The sequence below is a fragment of the Labeo rohita genome, chromosome 8 (genome assembly GCF_022985175.1).
Source record: "Labeo rohita strain BAU-BD-2019 chromosome 8, IGBB_LRoh.1.0, whole genome shotgun sequence".
Classification (NCBI taxonomy): Eukaryota; Metazoa; Chordata; class Actinopteri; order Cypriniformes; family Cyprinidae; genus Labeo; species Labeo rohita.
In genome coordinates this window covers 2,870,720-2,888,862 of record NC_066876.1, presented here as the reverse complement: position 1 = coordinate 2,888,862, position 18,143 = coordinate 2,870,720, and the positions used below count along the sequence as shown (strand labels likewise).

General features: G+C 36.3%; 1 protein-coding gene across 1 annotated transcript in view; it reads left to right on the top strand.

Moving 5' to 3' along the window:
• Positions 1 to 18,143, top strand: part of plch2a (phospholipase C, eta 2a) — a 139,061-nt gene that overhangs the window by 111,926 nt on the left and 8,992 nt on the right. Inside the window, exons 10-22 of the mRNA XM_051117271.1 lie at positions 660 to 831; positions 5,690 to 5,797; positions 6,511 to 6,663; positions 9,336 to 9,434; positions 9,740 to 9,840; positions 9,934 to 10,019; positions 10,254 to 10,439; positions 10,732 to 10,839; positions 11,732 to 11,856; positions 12,695 to 12,779; positions 13,802 to 13,948; positions 14,087 to 14,166; positions 17,412 to 17,742. Coding sequence (XP_050973228.1) covers positions 660 to 831; positions 5,690 to 5,797; positions 6,511 to 6,663; positions 9,336 to 9,434; positions 9,740 to 9,840; positions 9,934 to 10,019; positions 10,254 to 10,439; positions 10,732 to 10,839; positions 11,732 to 11,856; positions 12,695 to 12,779; positions 13,802 to 13,948; positions 14,087 to 14,166; positions 17,412 to 17,742 — 1,781 coding nt within the window. The remainder of the gene's footprint in view (positions 1 to 659; positions 832 to 5,689; positions 5,798 to 6,510; positions 6,664 to 9,335; positions 9,435 to 9,739; positions 9,841 to 9,933; positions 10,020 to 10,253; positions 10,440 to 10,731; positions 10,840 to 11,731; positions 11,857 to 12,694; positions 12,780 to 13,801; positions 13,949 to 14,086; positions 14,167 to 17,411; positions 17,743 to 18,143) is intronic.

Here is an 18,143-nt window from a genome sequence, read left to right as displayed (position 1 = left end):
CTAGCCCACAGTCACATTTTGTTTGTAATATCCCATTCTCTGAGCCTGAAGACAGCACTGTTGTGCAGTTGAGCTCCAGGAGTGTGTGAACGTGTGTGTCCGCATGAACATTTCACACTGACAGCATGTTTCCACATGATTTCCTCCATTGCTATGACTTTCAGGTGTTGTTGTTGCTAAAGGTGATAATACAATAAAGCTGCGTGCTGTCAAGAGTTCGTGAGGGTCGCAGTAAACAAAAAGCTATTTTTAGACAACATCTCACACACATGTCGAATGTGATATGTATCTATCTTGTGTCTGTTTGACTTGCCACTTCAGCTTGTTTAGGTTATAAACTGCATCGACAGTGCTCATTTGCAGCAGTATCTGTCATCCGGAGCGATTTGTTTTCACAGATTATCTATCAAGGTTTCTTGTACCAAAATAGTCTGTGCTTTCCACTAATAGAGTACGAAATAAGACCTGAAATCACTGAATATAATAATATAATTATTCCTTAACCTTGAGAAATGTTGTTTGTCCACCTCAGACAGGGAACAAGCAATTTTTTTAAAAATTTGAAGTTGCCATTTTAAGCTATTTGTCTCAAAATGTAATGCCATTTCAACATATTATTGTGGTTATGTAAATGCATGTTTTGGACTATGTTTCCCCAGGTATCCAATCATTCTGTCCATTGAGAATCACTGCAGTGTCCCCCAGCAGAAAAAGATGGCTCAGTATCTGACTGAAGTGTTGGGTGACAAACTGGACGTGTCCTCCATCCCTAATGACCCATCTGGACTTCTGCCTTCACCTGAAGCCCTAAAAGGCAAAATACTGATCAAGGTAACTGTGTAAACATTTTTACATCAACACCGGCAAATGTGTTGTCATTTTCAGATGATGAATGGACAGATGCACTTAACCCTTTACCTGTCACTCCCTATCTTGAACATAGACATGAAAATGCACTATCCAAAGTTACATTTTTATAATACATAAACGAAAACATTTTATAATATGATTTTGATTTACGATTTCCATGGTAATGTAATGTCTGATTTAAAAATGGTTTTCAAAGGATGAATTTTGAGATTTTAAGGTTTCAGTTGATATATAATTTCTTAAACGGGTCATTGGACGCCCATTTTCTACAAGTTGATATGATTCTTCAGGTTCTTAATGAAAAGTCTATAATATACTTTGGTTAAAAATTCTCAATGGTTGTATAAAACAACACCCTTTTTACCTTGCCAAAATCAGCTCTGCAAAAATCATCTCATTCTGGTCGAGGTTGCTTTAAATGTTAATGAGCTCTGCTCGCCCCGCCCCTCTCTTCTCTCTTTGGAGAGACGAGCCTGTTTACTTTAGCCGCATTTAGCCGCTAAACTTGCTAACTAGAACGTTATTAGGAAAGGCGATCACAAAGATTCATAAAAAAACTCTTATACTCACTTCTGCTGTAAGTGAAACTGCATCATGAATGATTTGCGCGAACATAGACGGATATATGTAGATCGGGAGGCGCATTCCATTCACAAACAAATGTAATCTACTGCATCTTCAGCGGCTCAGATGTAAATGACGACCACTATGTTCATTATTACATCCAGCAACACAATACCTCAATCACTCAATCGGAGATATTCTTGTCTAACTTACATCCCTGCTCCGGCATCAAAACAATGGAGGTCGGACTGTTACAGCTGACCTGAGGTAAAACGCTCATGTCAATCAACTATCGTGGAAGCGGCCTCTGTCAGTGTGATGCCACAACGACAGGCATCTGAGAACGGCTTGATTTGAAAAAGGGGATATTATTAGATGTGGTAGATTTGTACATACACTGCCAATACACATTAACATTCAAACAACATGTAAAAGTGAACTTTGCATCCGATGACCCCTTTAATAGTTCTATTGCGTGATAGGGAAAAAGGCAACAAACTTTGTGACAAAGGTCAGAACTCCTGTTATGATGTAGATTTTTGAGGTGCACTCGTCATAAATTAATCTATTACTACATAATAGATAATTACCTAATTTGTAACACAAAAGAGTGGTAAAATATCTATTTAGGAGTCTTAGACCTTCCCAACAATATATATTTTGTCATGATTAGATTAGGATTTATTTGTAATATGGTGAAGTAAACTTAAGGTTATTTGACTTGCCTGATGTAATTGTGCATGTAGTGCACTGCATCATTTTTTTGTTATGTATTTTACATTCATGGTTGTTGTAGTTTTATTTTATTGTTTTGGTGCGTGATCACTTAATGTGCTAATTAGGATCCAGCTGAACAAGTGACGAGCACAAATGAATAGGATATCATGTAATAAGATTAGCCTTGCAAAAATATTTTCTTAATAATAACATAGTGGATGCATAATTGGTTCATGATTTAGTAACATCACATTTTGAGTTTTGTCCTTTTTTCCACAGTTGCTGGTCTTTTTCTATGAGAAAACCTTTTAGAGCCACAAAACAGTACAGTCTTAATGGTATCAAATCTATTTGCTGAAGTGCAGCCCTCTCCTGTGCTTTTAATAAAGTGTGAGGGTTGAAAATTGGGCCGTAGATGGAGCATCTCGGCAAGCGAGTTGGCGCTATAATTGGAAGACAGACTGGCGTTCCCACCAGAGAGTGAATCCTGAACTGCAAACTGGGCCAGCCGGTGGTATTGACAAATTGTTCGGCACAGGCTGTGGATCATGGAGCACGTGGCTACCGGGAGCCCAGCGAACAGACTGCGTGTTTGAAAATACGCTGAATTTGACTGGAACGTTGCTTTGTTATCATTGAACAAGACTATAATTCCTCAAGTTTAATTTCTGTCTTAATTTATAATGCAAATTTTGTAAAACAAAAGTTATAACCTGCAGTGAAAGGCTCTGTATACTTTTGTAAATACTTTTAATTTGAATCACTGATGAAGAAACTCAAAAACAAAAACAATTTGTTAGAAAGTTGTAATTTTACAGTATGCTAATGCAATATCAAAGCCAATACTAGCAGAAAACAACAGCACATGCTAAAATTAATTACTCTTTAGGGTTAGGCATTGTTTGATTGATTAACTGCTATTGATTAACCCATTTCTGTCATCTATCACTGGCCTCTTTCTGTTAATGTCCCTGTCAATGTCAGTGCTGCATTTCTGTAGTCCATAAGAGTGCTGTTCTGTGCCAGTCAATCATAGCACTTACTGATAAAGCAGCTTAAGTGGTGATGGGTCCCCTGGGTTGTAATTGTTTTGTAAGATGCTGTTACTGCTAGAAGACCCTTGGGCCAGAAACCTTCTCTATTCAAGTATGCAAATGCAGACACAGGTGCATTAAACATTTTTGCAGAAAGAAATCTCAGTACTCGAGGGGACAGTAGAGTTTTCTTCAGATGTGTATGCCACTAGACCAAACTTGTTCTTATTCAGGTAGATGCTATAAATATTTTTATAAAAAGTAACTTTCTCAGCAAGATTTTTTTAAATCTTTTTTTTTATTATTATTTTTTGCAATACTGAGAATGCAGTGTGCTGAGAAATTGCTAAAAATATTTGTGTTCAAGCATTTGTGCATAGTGTAAATAAGGATTTGTAGCCTTAAGACACCATATCTTCAAATATGCATCTAATCACCACAACAAAATAACCACAGATTTGATCTTATTTATTTTATTTTATTTTATTTTATTTTTTCTAGTGTCAACAAAATTAATAAAAAAATCATAGGTGTGTTCAACAACAACAACAGCAACAAAAGATAAAGCTCTTAAAACAAATAAGATAAAAACAAAAATATACCTTACTTTATTGTTATTTGAATGCTGTGGATGGTAATACTTCATTTTAAGGATCATTTCCCACTATTAACTAGCATGCATATTAATAGCATATTGGCTGTTTATAAAACACATATTAATGCTTTATTCTGCATGGCCATATTTTATATCCCTTAATCAGTGCTTAATCTGTGCTCCTTAAGCAGGCCGGTACGCACCGGTAAGCAGTACCGGCACTTCTGTATTTTAGCCTGTTGCGTACTGGCACTTTTTTTATTTCACTTCAGACATGTTGCCGGTACTCAGAGTGAAAGCATCTGTGTCTGGGCGATTAGAAATGGCACTATAAAAATCACACTACCAGTCATCTCATCTCGAATGGATGCAAGCGGAGTTAGTCTACCTCAGGAGTTGTCACCCGATCTCATGAAAGTGCGTGGGGTAGATGCGTATAATATTCAATTCAATTCAGTTCAATTCAAATTTTTTTGTATAGCACTTTTCACGATACGTATCGTTGCAAAGCAGCTTTACACCAGATTAACATTTTTACAATATATGTACTAGTAGCTTACTAGTTGTGACTATGTCAAGTTGATGTACATATGGCAGAGATGTGTGGTAAAGATCAATTAATGACGTAATCAAACAGACAAAGAACACTATAAATTAGCAGCAGAATTCGGTAGTGCTGTATGTTGTTTCAGGGTTGGTATCATCTGAAGTCCTCTGAGGGGTTGGCATCATCTCTTCTTAAGTGTTATGGATCCAGACTGGAGCTTGTGAATTCCTAGTTACCACGGGATGTCAATCCCATGGCAAAAACAATAATATGCACGCGAAAACTGTGTATTATATGCACGACAAACACATACATATCATATGCACGCCAAAAGTCAATTTCAGCGTATGAATAACATGCCAAATAGAAACTCGTGCTATATGTACACACACATAAGACCATATTCATGAGACCAGGCTCTCGAGTCCGTGCATTATAACGAAAACAATACCTTAAAATGAAAAGAAGAAGGTTTTTGCGATCACATAATTTTAAACCGGTAAACTCCTGGAAAGTCCAAAGGTTCAATAAGTGAAAGCATTCATACTGAAAGTTCAAAATAGCGCTAATGCAGAGAATAGTGACTTGTGTCCAGTGTTTTATAGTGAATGCTGGCTGAAGGAGTTTTAGATTATGTGGTGGTCAGAGGTGTAGTGACTTGGAAAACATGTATTTAATTATTGATGTATTGATTGTGGCACTATACATACATTGTGAATTTATTTATTTGGGGGGGAGGGGGACAATGGGGTGGAGTACTGGCACTTCTTTTTTCCACTTCAAACACTGCCCTTATTTTCATCCCATATCTAAACTTATCAACTGCCTTATTAACTATTAATAAGCAGCAAACTGTGAGTTTATTGAGGCAAAAGTTGTAGTTAATAGTTAGTTAACAGTGAGAATTGGACCTTAAAATAAAATGTGATTAAAAAGAGTTTCTGTTGCTTCAGGAACATGTCTGAAACATCTGTTTATTTGGCAAATATTGCATTTAGTCCACTGTATTAAAGAAAGCAAACAGAGCACAAACATTACTACTGAAAGCAGAAAGTGAAAGTTTTCAACTCCTTCTTAAAGCTCACCTCAGTTGAAGTTAAACATACTTTCAGACATTTTTCCAAACAGATTATCTCAAAAACACTGCCCCATCTGCCACTGGTATGAAAAACAGATAGTACCTTGTACAACTGGTTGAACCGTGTTGCTGAATGTGGCTGGTTGAGATCCTCAAAAAAGCAAAGCAATGAATATTATTTTTTGTTCATTAAGCATGTTCATACACTGAACTAGTGTTAGATATAAACAAAAACATGTTTCACAAATCGTGTATTGACATGTTTTGTGTATGTTTGTTCATAGGGTAAAAAACTGTCCCCAAATATAGATGAGAATGCAGAAGAGGGGGACGTGTCTGATGAAGACAGTGCAGACGAGATGGAGGACGACTGTAAGCTGATGAACGGAGATGTAAGTATTGTCAGGTGGTGTGGTGCATTTTTAATTATTTTTTCAAAAAAATGAAAAAGAGTTGATAAATAGAAGATTAATTCGAGTGCATTGCATTATGGGATACATTATTACAAGCAGTCCGCTCTGTTGTATACTGCACATTTTGGCAAGATAATCAACCATACAGAATATACTATATTAGAAAGAAAAAGTAAGAGTAGTAGGTGGTGCTGAGATTTAATATGTTTAATTGTTATGAAGATTAGTTTTCATTTCCTTAATGCAAAATATCGTTTTATTGTTGTTGTTTAATTATTATTTTTTTAAATTTGCAGCTGAAATATCACCTGGTCGTGTTATTGAAAGTTTAATGAGATCCTTAATATTCAATTCTTCAAGTCGTTCTACATCTGTCATGTTCTTTTAGCAGGACTTTTCAGTCTCTTAGTGAAACCTCAAAGACTCATGCATTTTGGATGAAAGCTCTTCTCTCTTAAGTGCCTTAATGTAAAAAGTAAAAGATGGCATTTTGGCAAGTGAATATTTTGTCATGAATTTTTCTCTGCGTGTAAAATTAGGTCAAGGACTCAAGTTGAACTAACCTAGATATTTTGATGAATGGTTTTGACCTTCATGTTCTCTGCAGATGCTATTACAATGCTAATTTTAAGACCATAAGTCCACCCATGAGGTCCATTCGAATTCACTTCTCTCTCTGTCTTTCTTTCCAGACATCTATGAACAGGAAGCAGGCTGAAAATGTTGCAAAGAAAAAATTAGATAACCTCATGAAGGAGTCAAAGATTCGTGACCGGGAAGATCCAGACAGTTTTACCATCGCAGCCCTGCCGCCCACGGGAAAACATGACAAATCACCGCTGAAGGTTAATATGCTGTACTTCACCCACAGTACATGTACATACGTGTCAGCCCTTCCTTTGCAGGAGAGGAAATATTACTACATTCACAGAGAAATTTACCTCATTTACTGTTTGCATCATGTTCTAGTTTCGTTCTATGGTAGTGCATTTAGATTAATGTTGTTTGTCTACTGTTCAATTAATCACTATTTTATACACTTATTATTTAGACAGACAGGAAATGAGCATAACCTAAATGGACCTTTAACACTAATCTTCACAGTAATTTACCATGATAATCAAAGTACAAAAAAAGAACATTTTTACTACAGTCTTACCTTACTGTTCTCTTTTCATTTTCAACTGTTCGTCAAGTGCTCTAATTAGGTTAGTTTTGTCCTTGTACAGATGTGTGTGCTGTGCTTTTTTTTAAAGACTGACTCGAGGCTTATTCAAATAAGACACAGGACTGCGCACAGAGGTATTTTCTCAGCAGGTGCCACACCATCGTCCTTGACGGCCCACAGAGATACAGGCGAACATGCTTAAAGGGGCCATATGCCATACATTTATAGCATTTTTCCCCTGAAGCCCACCCTGTCCTTGACACCTTGAATTAAAAAGTCTGTTTGATGTACCTTTAAAACTTCTAAATCTAAGTGGCCTATGTTATAGCTAATCTTTGTTCCAGTGAGAAAAATCCTGCTGTCTTTGATAAGTGTTTATTCTGTATGAATAGGCTGCTACTGCCACCTAGTGATCGTTATGTCAAAGAATAAGTCTGTTGTTCATCTGCTGCCAGAGTTGAATCTGTAAAGTCTACTGTGTCATGTTTGATATGCTAAATTTCTAAGGCCTCTGTTATCAACATGATCAAAACTTTTCTGAAGAACCTGTTGTACACAATCTGCTAAAATGCCTTCTGTTGTCTGACCTTTTAGTATAATTCCAAAAACGTCCTTCAGGTCATGGTTTATAGACCAGTTTTGAGTAAATTTCACAGTTACGTCACTTGCAGCTGCGCGTACATACTGATTGCAGAAAAGCACTGGTAACAAGTGGAGGTAAATGGGTAAAATCCATGGAATAAAAGAAAAATGCAAATAATTTTTATAGAATACTGTCTTCGAAAACACCATTTAAACGTAGATGTTTAAATAGACATGCAATGGATGAAAACTGCTATGGTCACTCTACTTTTAAACCATAATTTTGATTTAAACAATAGGTCTACATAATATTCACATATGCTGTTCATAGGGGATGTATTGTATTAGCCCTACAATATTATTTAAACCTATTACTATTAGCATTTTTACAGAACATTGTGTATTTTATCTCACAATTCTGAATTTTTTTCTTGCAAATGCAAGTTTATATCTTCTAATTCAGACTTTATAACTTGATTTAACTCAAAAATAGTGAGTAAATTCTGGGGGGGGCGTGGGGGGGGGTCTTGGGGGAAGCCAGAAGAGCCAAGGGGAAAAGAGAGAATGACGAGTTGTTTTTCTTTATTAGAATTGTGTAATATAATCACGGAATTGCGAGGATAGAGTCAGAATTTTGAAATATAAAATCAAATTGACCTTTGTTTTTATTCTTTTATTCCATGGTTCCACAGGCTGCTATTTGAAAACTGTAATTTTCTACCACGAGATAAGCTCACAAAAAAACATCATCCCTGTTTCTGATCTGTAAGACTATCCCACTGTCTAACGTCAATTTCATTGAATAACAGCGCTTATCACTGTGTGACAAGATCTTGTAATATGCGGAGAACATTTTGAAAATGACATCTAATCAATATAATCCATAATCTTTTTAAATCTAACTATTTTGTACCGTGTCCGTGTAATTCTCTAGCTGTAAAAGCTATCTCTCCCGGGTTTTCTGCAACCATGATGCACGCACCTCCCGAGTGTTTACAAACAGATAATTGGTCTATTTGTCTTTCTGATGTGAAATCATTACTGATTACTGAAGTAAATGTAAAAATAACTTTTATATTGTTAGTACTTAGTATGTCAAGAGGACTAAAGTGGCTTTTTTATTTTTTTCTTGATTATACATACATTGTTACATGTTTTTTTTTTTTTTTTTTTAAAAATGTGAAAATATGATGCATTTGCTTTTGATGGTCTCTCAGTCATCAATGTATTGCATGGCATTATACCACAATAAAAACTTCAGAGCTTTGCTCATAAAACCAAGCATTTAAATATCTTACTAGACATATTATTTTGAGATGTAGAGTAAAAACTGATATTTATGTGCATTTTATGTAAGTAGTCTAATATACTGTTATAAAGATCTCACTGATTTACATTACAAGCTCTTAGAATTGCGTCTTACATTTCAGCCACATGAATATCATTATCTGCACCAAACTGAACATTTATGCTCAGTTTGGGCCTCTGAATAAAACCAAGGTGTATATTCCCATTTATATGAGCCATAAAAGCCTGAATAACAAATATGATACTCAAAAAACAAACAAACAAATAAATAAAACGTTTTGTTTTGTTTTCATGTAAACGTTAGATAAACTGTTCCATTCAAAAATTTAGATTTGTATGAATATTATTTTATATTTACATAGTTAACTGTCATGGCAAGGTCTTATGTATATTTGTTATATTTAGTGTAAATGCTCCTGTCCATATTTTCATTGCAGTACATCTTTTTATTTAATTCAGGGAAAAGCAGAAGACAGCACTGACACTGGAGATGAGGCCAACGTTGGTGGCAACAAACGTCTGGGCAGATCTTTCATGGGGAGCTTCTCCAAACGCAAGGTAGTTTTACATATAGATTATTGTGCGTGTGCACCCATACTCAACTGAACAATGTTTCCTCCCATAAAAACATACTGCATATACACAGTGAAAAATACATCTGCCTTCTGCATACATCAATTATTCATACTGAAAGAATGATTAATATAAATAATAAAATGTGTATACGGCTCTCTGGAAGCTACATTCAGCTGTGTCAAAAATTCAGGGTTTATTTTCTGATAACGACCGGCTGACTGTATGTCATGTGTTATGTGCTGACTTCATTAACACTGCATCACCTCAACTCCACTTGTTCGCTGTAGAAAAAGACAAGTAAAGTAAGGAAGTCCTCTAGTTTCGAGGATACAGACACTGATCAGGAGAGCTCGAGTGGGGCGTCTAAAGCACCAGTGCATCACAGCAGGTACTATTAAATTTGCTTGTGTTGTGTGGATTTATATATAGTCATTAACGTGGATAAATATTTTATGTCTGTAACTGCAACCTGTTTTAACAGAAAGAAAAAAACAATGAAGTTGTCAAGAGCACTGTCTGATCTGGTGTACACGAAATCCGTGGGCATTCCAGACTTTGAAGCACAAGGTGAGAAGAGCAGAAAATATATGAGAAAATCTCCTAACATTTGCATGCAGAGCATTTCCTGTGAAATTCAACATTCAGAAATTCATGTATTAAACTGATATCTGATTCCTTCATTATTTTTTAAATGGCATTCATCTTTCATATGGCTCTAACTGATCCATTCTGATCAGTTCAAATGGTCGCAGTCCTTGTATGTTTTCACGTCTGATGCATGTGTGTTGGGTTGCACTGCAGTGGGCAGCAGCGGTTGGCAGGTGTCATCGATGAGTGAGACCAAAGCCCATCAGTTAATGCAGCAGAAGCCGGTGCAGTTCATGCGATTCAACCAGCGCCAGCTCTCACGTATCTACCCCTCCCCTTACCGCGTCGACTCCAGCAACTTCAACCCACAGCCCTTCTGGAACGCCGGCTGCCATCTGGGTATGCCAGTCCACCCACAAACAAATGTTTATGTTTAATGGAGAAACCAAGAATAAACAGTATGTCTGAAACATACTGGGAACCTGCTGCTCACTGCTACGCTGTGGTATTTTAATTTAATATGAAAATGGTACAATTCTTGGAAGACACTACTGGATTTACAGGAATTACTAGCAATAATAAGGGTACATTTTTTTAGGATTTCAATTGCTGAAATGGCCTCTAACACCAGAGATATTCTTATAAAATGTAATCATAATGGTCATTGAATTTTGATGGCTTTTTTATGCAGTGGCTTTGAACTACCAGACAGAGGGCAGAGTGCTGCAGCTCAACAGGGCCAAGTTTTATTGCAACGGCAATTGTGGTTACATCCTGAAACCTGCCTGTATGTGTGAAGGTGAGTGTCTACATGGCTAGTTTGCTTTCTTTCATTGTTAATGTCACATGCATTACAATAGATCCAGTACAAAACAATGCCATTTATCAAAAATATAATATATACTACCAGTCAAAAGATTTTTAATGTTGTTTAAAGTCTCTTCTGCTGACCAAGCCTGCATATGTTTGATCCAAAGTACAGCAAAAACAGTAGTGTCCTGAAATATTTTTACTATTTAAATAGCTTTACATTTTTTTTCAGGATTCTTTGATGAATAGAAAGATCCAAAGATCAGCATCTATCTGAAATAAAAAGCTTTTGTAACATTATACACTATACCATTTAAAAGTTTGGAGTCCGTGTTTTTATTTTATTTTATTTTTTAAATAAACTTGAAAAAATCTAGTTAAATAAAATAAAAATAAAAATAATACTAATAATAATAATACATGTTTTTTGAGCGGCAAATTGGAATTAGAATGATTTTAGAAGACTGGAGTAATGATGCAAAAAAATTTGGCTTGGAAATTATAGGAATAAATTACATTTTAAAATATACTCAAATAGAAAACAGTTATTTTAAATAGTCAAAATATTTCAATATTTTACAGTTTGTGCTGTATTTTGGATACAATAAATGCAGGCTTGGTGAGCAAAAGAGACTTCTTTAAAAAAAAACATTAAAAATCTAATTGTTCAAAAACTTTTGACCTGTAGTGTATGTTATAACAAAATACAGTGGACAACAATGAATTTATGGAACGTTTAATAGATTAAGTCAAAATCATGTCTGTGTTTATAAATCTAAGAATTATCAAGCCAAGCTAGGAATTTTGCAGAAGAGTTGTTGATGTTACGATGTTAAGATATGATTCTGGATTTGTAAGAACAGAATTCTTTGTTCTTGCAGGTTCCTTAAATCCGGTGGCTGAGGATCCTTTACCAGGTCGGTTGAAAAAACAATTGGTTCTTAAGATCATCAGTGGCCAGCAATTACCCAAGCCTAAAGACTCCATGCTGGGTGACCGAGGAGAGGTAAATCAGGACAGCAAAATGGTTTTGAATTGTACATAGAAAATGAGAAGCATGACAATAGTACAACATTTCCGGTCCCATTATAATCACTAAAGCTGCCACTGACTGCAGATTTAGCCTGCTTCGTGGGATTTCATTGAGCCTGTGGATCAGATCAGCCTGCAATCTCGAATGATTTCCACCACAATTTCAACTATCTAACACATCTATCTGCATTGCAAAATAAATTTCAATTAAATGACTTTGATTCATCCCTGCAAATTATGTACACAATGGGAATATTTGTAATTAGTTACAATGCATTTAACTTCTATAATGTTAAGTATTTCTGAGTGAAACTGAACATTCAGTGAGGAATATTGAGGGGGACTTGATTTAATCAGTTGTGTTCATTTTATTTGACAGGGTTGTTTGACAGGGTTGTGAAATGTAAGCTACGATATCCAAAAAAAACTGATGATAGATTGCCTTTTTCTCATTAGAATAATGTGCACTCATGTACAATAGTGACATTTATTAATAATGTAAATGCATTCTGTTTTTTTAAACAGCCTGTGTGTAATCAGACCTTCTCACAATCTAATAAGCATTAAATCATTTCTACAATCATTGCACCATAGCAAATAATCGTAAAACCAAAGTAATGCTAGCATACAAATCACTACCTATAAAAGACACAGGTTTAAAGCAAATATGTACGCTTGTTTCAGTTTTTTGTTGAATTGTATATTTTTCAGGAATTTTATCTTGAGATGTTTAAATGGGTATTAATATCACAGTTGCATAGTTTTGTATTGTTTAAATGTTTTTTTTTTTTTTTTTTTTTCTTTTTCTTTAGATAATTGACCCATTTGTGGAAGTGGAGATTATCGGTCTACCAGTGGATTGCTGCAAAGAGCAAACCAGGGTGGTTGATGACAATGGTGAGAGAGCAATATCCCATGACAGGTTTTATATTACACACACAAAACAACAACACAGCTTGCCATTTAACCTGTAATTGTTGGGGGATTGGTCATTAAAGTATCATTAAACTGTGAGACCAATATTTGGAGTGTTCATTATTACGTGTGTTTGTTTGGAAGTGGTGCAGTAAATTTATGCATGAAACTTGCACCAAATCTAATCTCAACCAGCATCTCCCGACCACTAAACAGTTCAATAATTCATGAGCTCAATTTCTATTTGCATTTATTTTCTTTGCAGGCATTGTCTTACTAAAGCGACTCACAGGTGCATGTGGCATAGAGATAACTAAAGATAAAAAAGAAAGTAACATCGAGATCTGAAGTGTAATCAAATGTTATTTGAAAAGTGGAGGCTAGAATTAGTCAGTAGGGTACATGTAGAGTACCATCATTTTTGGATACTGTCAAATGCAGGCTACTGAGGAATGTGTAGATGCCATCTCATAAAAAGATAACCCTGAGAAAGTGGCTAGGTGAAATAGAGGTGTGGAAATGGGCTTATTTTCTGTATGTTTTGAAACTTGAAGTGGCTGTAATGGCGATGAGAATTTGAGAGGAACCGCTTTCATAATGACACCAGGTGAAAAGTGAACAGCATTGGCCCCAGGATAGAGCCCTGTGGGACCTCATATACTACTGGGTACAGGATATTGAAACTGATTATTGTATGTTGTATGTTAGCACTTTTGTCCAAGAAGGACTCTAGATCTGCTGTCAAATACAATGGAAGTCCAAGAGAATATTAGAGTGTAAAGGTGCTCAGGCAGGTTTAAGTAATTCAGTCACTCAGAGGCAAGCAATTTCAGTTAAGTGGCCTGTTTTGTCTGGTTTGTGAAGGTCAAGGAGGCAATTTTGTTGGAGTGAAAATGGCAGATGGATATGAACATTCTGACACTTCCAATCCTTTCTTCCTTTCTATTATTTCTGCATAAATTTGCACTATTTTGCATTCCCCCTCGTTTGTCTTTCACTCTCAGGATTCAATCCCATGTGGGAGGAGACACTCGTCTTCACTCTTCACATGCCAGAGATTGCTCTTATACGCTTCCTGGTTTGGGACCATGACCCGATTGGCCAAGATTTTATTGGCCAGAGGACTATTGCCTTTAACAGCATGATTCCTGGTACCAACTTTCATTCATATGTTACATTCTTCTTTATATAACAAAAATATTTTGTGATATATATGGAATATATGAAATATATTTGGAATATATGTTGAGTGCATCTTCAATTAATATCTGTCTATATTTGATTGTCAGGTTACCGGCATGTGTATTTGGAAGGCATGGAGGAAGCGTCCATCTTTGTTCATGTTGCTGTGAATGACATCACCAGTAAGGTGAGCTCTTCATGTGGTTTGCGGTCAAAAAATTGTTGGTACTATTGTGTGGAGAGAGCTGGCATTATTAATCTGCAAGTCAAAAAGAAAGTGTTAAAAACCTGTGGAAAAAAGTCTCAAAATATTAATACTAACCATAGGCATTACACTATTTACTGTCAAAACATGGTGTTTATTTGTTACAGTAGGTTCTTAACACAGCTAAATGGTATTGTACCTCCCTACTATTTCTTACCTACTACTTTTACAACCTTAATTATTGGCTGATTTAAAAAAAAAAAATGGTTTTATATGTAGTTTGCAATTTTATAACTCAATCTGACACAGGTCTGAATAAATAAAATCCTGATTTATAAGATTTTATTTTGTTTTAGCATTGCTTATTAAATAAACAGCATAAACATTACATTTTGTAAATGTTTAAAATTCAAAAATTAAATTTCAGCTTTTGTAGAATAAGTAAAAATTTTGATATCAGCCAATAGGAGCTGGCTAATTTGAGACTACAATTGTTTTGTAGTTGTACATCCATAAATTCTCATAAAGAGGTTGTTTTCTTCTCTTTAAGGGGAGACACTGCAGGCAAAAACGTTGTTTTTTCATGCACCTGTCAAGTTTGAAATTTTGGGTTAGTGTTTTTTCAGACTAGTGGAAAGAAAACATCCAAAAGACACTGCTAAGTGTTTCTTTTATAGCACTTTATCTATTTGTGTCAATAGATTTCAATTACAATACATATTAAAGGCTGTTTTCTCAAAATGAAATTTTCCTCCTACACTGAGCCATAAATCTCAACTTCAGTAGTACTTATGCATCAAAATTTACATTTTTGTTCCTGTTTATATCCTTAAGGTTTTTACAGAAGGATTTGTTCATACATAATTTGCTTGATTATATGCAACATTTTATTCCCCAACAAATTGTGAAAATGTATTGTTTACTGTCTGTTCTAAGTATTTTCTGAATTATGGAGTGACAAAAATAAGATATTAATAAGATAATAAGACCCAAAATTCCCTCTCTAAAAAACTGAGACTCTGATATGTCAAAAAAATGAGAGTTTTGAAACTTCATTCAGTGTTTAGATTTTTGTACTACACATTTATGCAGATTGGTGCATATTTCATTGAATAATGCCTCATTTGCATATTTAAACCTAACATTTTAGAAAACTTGTAATACAAAAAATGTTTGCAATTATCAATGTAATCAACTGGGTAAGGCGATAACTGTTAGTTAATTTTTCATTACCCTATTCACCTGCAGTGTCTCGCCTAATAAGTGTAGTAATTCAAATTTAGTTAAATATACAAATCCAACACTATTATGTTATTTATGTATGATTGTAATTGTTAATACCTACTTTTCAAGCCACATTAAGTTTATGCTGTCAATTTTATTTTTCTAAAATATGAACATTTTTTATTTGTGCCACTATTGCTATAAAAAGTAATAGGACAGTTTGTACCGTGCTCGTACAAAGTGCCACATGTTGTTGTAAACATGCTCACTGCTTAATTATGTCATGCTTTTGTCCATAATTTGTGCCTTAAACATTCAGCGTCAACAACAAATGTTATTTGTGTAGTTTGTCTGTTTTTCCCCTTCTCCCTCTTTCTCTTTTTTCTTACTTCTCTTTTTCTTATGTTTATTTCAGTGCGCCCATCTTAGTCGAAAAGCTGTCTATAGAGGCAGGAAATTGTTAGGATCCTCGTTCAAAACTCAGGTGTAGTGAGACCCAATCAGCACCCTGCATGCTCCCCGCAAACCCCGCCCTCCCCCCCACAGTGAGCGGCTAAGCCCTGACTCATTTGCTAGCCTTCACCATGCCAACTCATACAAAATGAGTTGTGACATAATTGTGACTTCCTTCCTTGGCTGCATTCTCATTGACCCCTAAAGCAGATCCAGTGTCAGTGTCCCTTTAGCAGGCAACAGCATGCACTCCTATTTCACTTAACTCAGGGCATTTAAGGGCAATGATAGGGTTTTGGCTGCCTCGTTCACAGTAACACAGCACTCAAGCTGTACAGTCTGCGAGAGAGATGCGTTAATCTTATTTTGTGAAGTGCGTTACGTCCTCTCTATTCCTATCCATGATTATGAGGGTCTACTATGAGAGCTGGAGTTTAGCAGGTACCTTTTACATCCTTTTCTGAGCCAAAGATATGCCTTATGGTATTGAGAGCTGGTTGCTGTAATTGTGTAGATTAGCATCAATGCTTTAGAATTACAAACAAATGCATGAACTTATTTGACGGATAATTAGTGAGGAGATCAGGTGGCTGACAGCACTTTGAAGTCTCACATGGATCTACTTGAACATGGTTCATGAAATGACACTGGGTGTGCAGAGTAAAAAATATCATATTTATGTATTTATTACTCAATTATTACCATTATATAATAAAGATTTTAATACCTTGCTTCTCCATTTCAAAGCTAGGCGTCCCCTGCGTTGTTTTAGCATGAATCAAAATGGACAACCCAGTGTCATTTTTTAAATCAGAGATGGTTGGACATGAATGTCCTGTCACCTTTCACTTGACATCCATTCACATTTCACAGTTTTTAACACTACCACCACAAATTCCCAACATTGTCTGCATCTTCATGTTTACAGATCTGTGTTGATCACCCACATTTTGTCTGTTGATTCCAAACTCTGCTACATATGTGATAACATTTGTTATTTAAAATGTCACTGCTTTCTAATGGTAACACTTTTAAGTGTTTGTGGATAAATGCTGCATGGCAAATGATCATAATAGGGTTCTCTTCAAATGTTGTTGATCATCTAGCTGGTATGAAAAAAAAAATGGTTAATTGTCTGTATGCTATGCTGAAAATCTTAAACCAGCCCAAGGTGATTAGTTGGCCACTAAGCCTGGCTGCTTTTTATAATCCTCTGTAAATTGTAGAAATCACTGGCTTACAATGCCTTTGGGAACAAAGTTCTTGTTACCACTTGTCAGGCTGGGTTTGGTGGTTTTAAAGGGATACTTTAAGTAGTAATTATTTCCAGCTGGGCACAGGTTATCAGTGGTTTGGTCAGCAGTTTTTGTTTGGTTATTAGTTTGAAAAATAATGTAACTTATCATTAATCATGAAGGAAAGAGGAAAGGAGGAAAGAAATGAACAAATTAGTAAACAAGTCAAGCTTCTTTACTATATATTGTTAGGATGATTCCATAAGTCATCTCTTTGCCATATTGCCTACCACTTTTTCTGATGTCTCATTGCAGGTTCGAGCAGTCAGTGGTATAAAAGGACTCTTTCACAGAAACCCAAAGCAGGCATCTCTCGACAGCCATGCTGCTGCTCTGCTCAACCGTAAGAGCACCTTCGGTGCTCACCTCCTGCGTCGCACGGCCAGTGCCCCCACCAAGGGCCAACCCAAAGTCAAGAGGGGCTTCCCTGAGATCTCCATTGACACAAAAGATTGCAGCTCGGAGGGCGCCAGTGAGGAGCGGGAATCGGAAGAGGGGCCACCTGTTCACCACAATGGAGATACTGCATCTGCAAAATCATGGGGTCACGGCACCAACGGGCAGCTTCACCCTGACGACAGTAAAGGTAAGAGTACTTTCTTTAATCCTGAGCCCCGTGCCACACCTTCCCGAAACAGGGGCGCAATGAGCGAACCTCTGAAGCGAGCCAACAAGTTGCGACTCCAGGATCCATTGGATGAGAAGCCGGGTGTATTTGCCCGTGTTGCTATCAACAGCTCTGGGCGGGTTGGGATGACCTCCAATTGCATAAAGTGTGTAATTGGCTCCAAGGAGAGCCCAGTCTTGGAGAGGAAGGATACAAGAACCTTTACCCAGCGCACACCTGCTCCCCTCAGACCTGAAAGGGTGTCTCGGTCTCCAACGCTTTCCAGACAAGTTCAGCCAGAGCCCATTCTCAAACCACAAGGTTTGGCCCAAACTGACTCAAAGCCTAAACCAGACTCTCCGGGTCTACCCAAGCCTGTG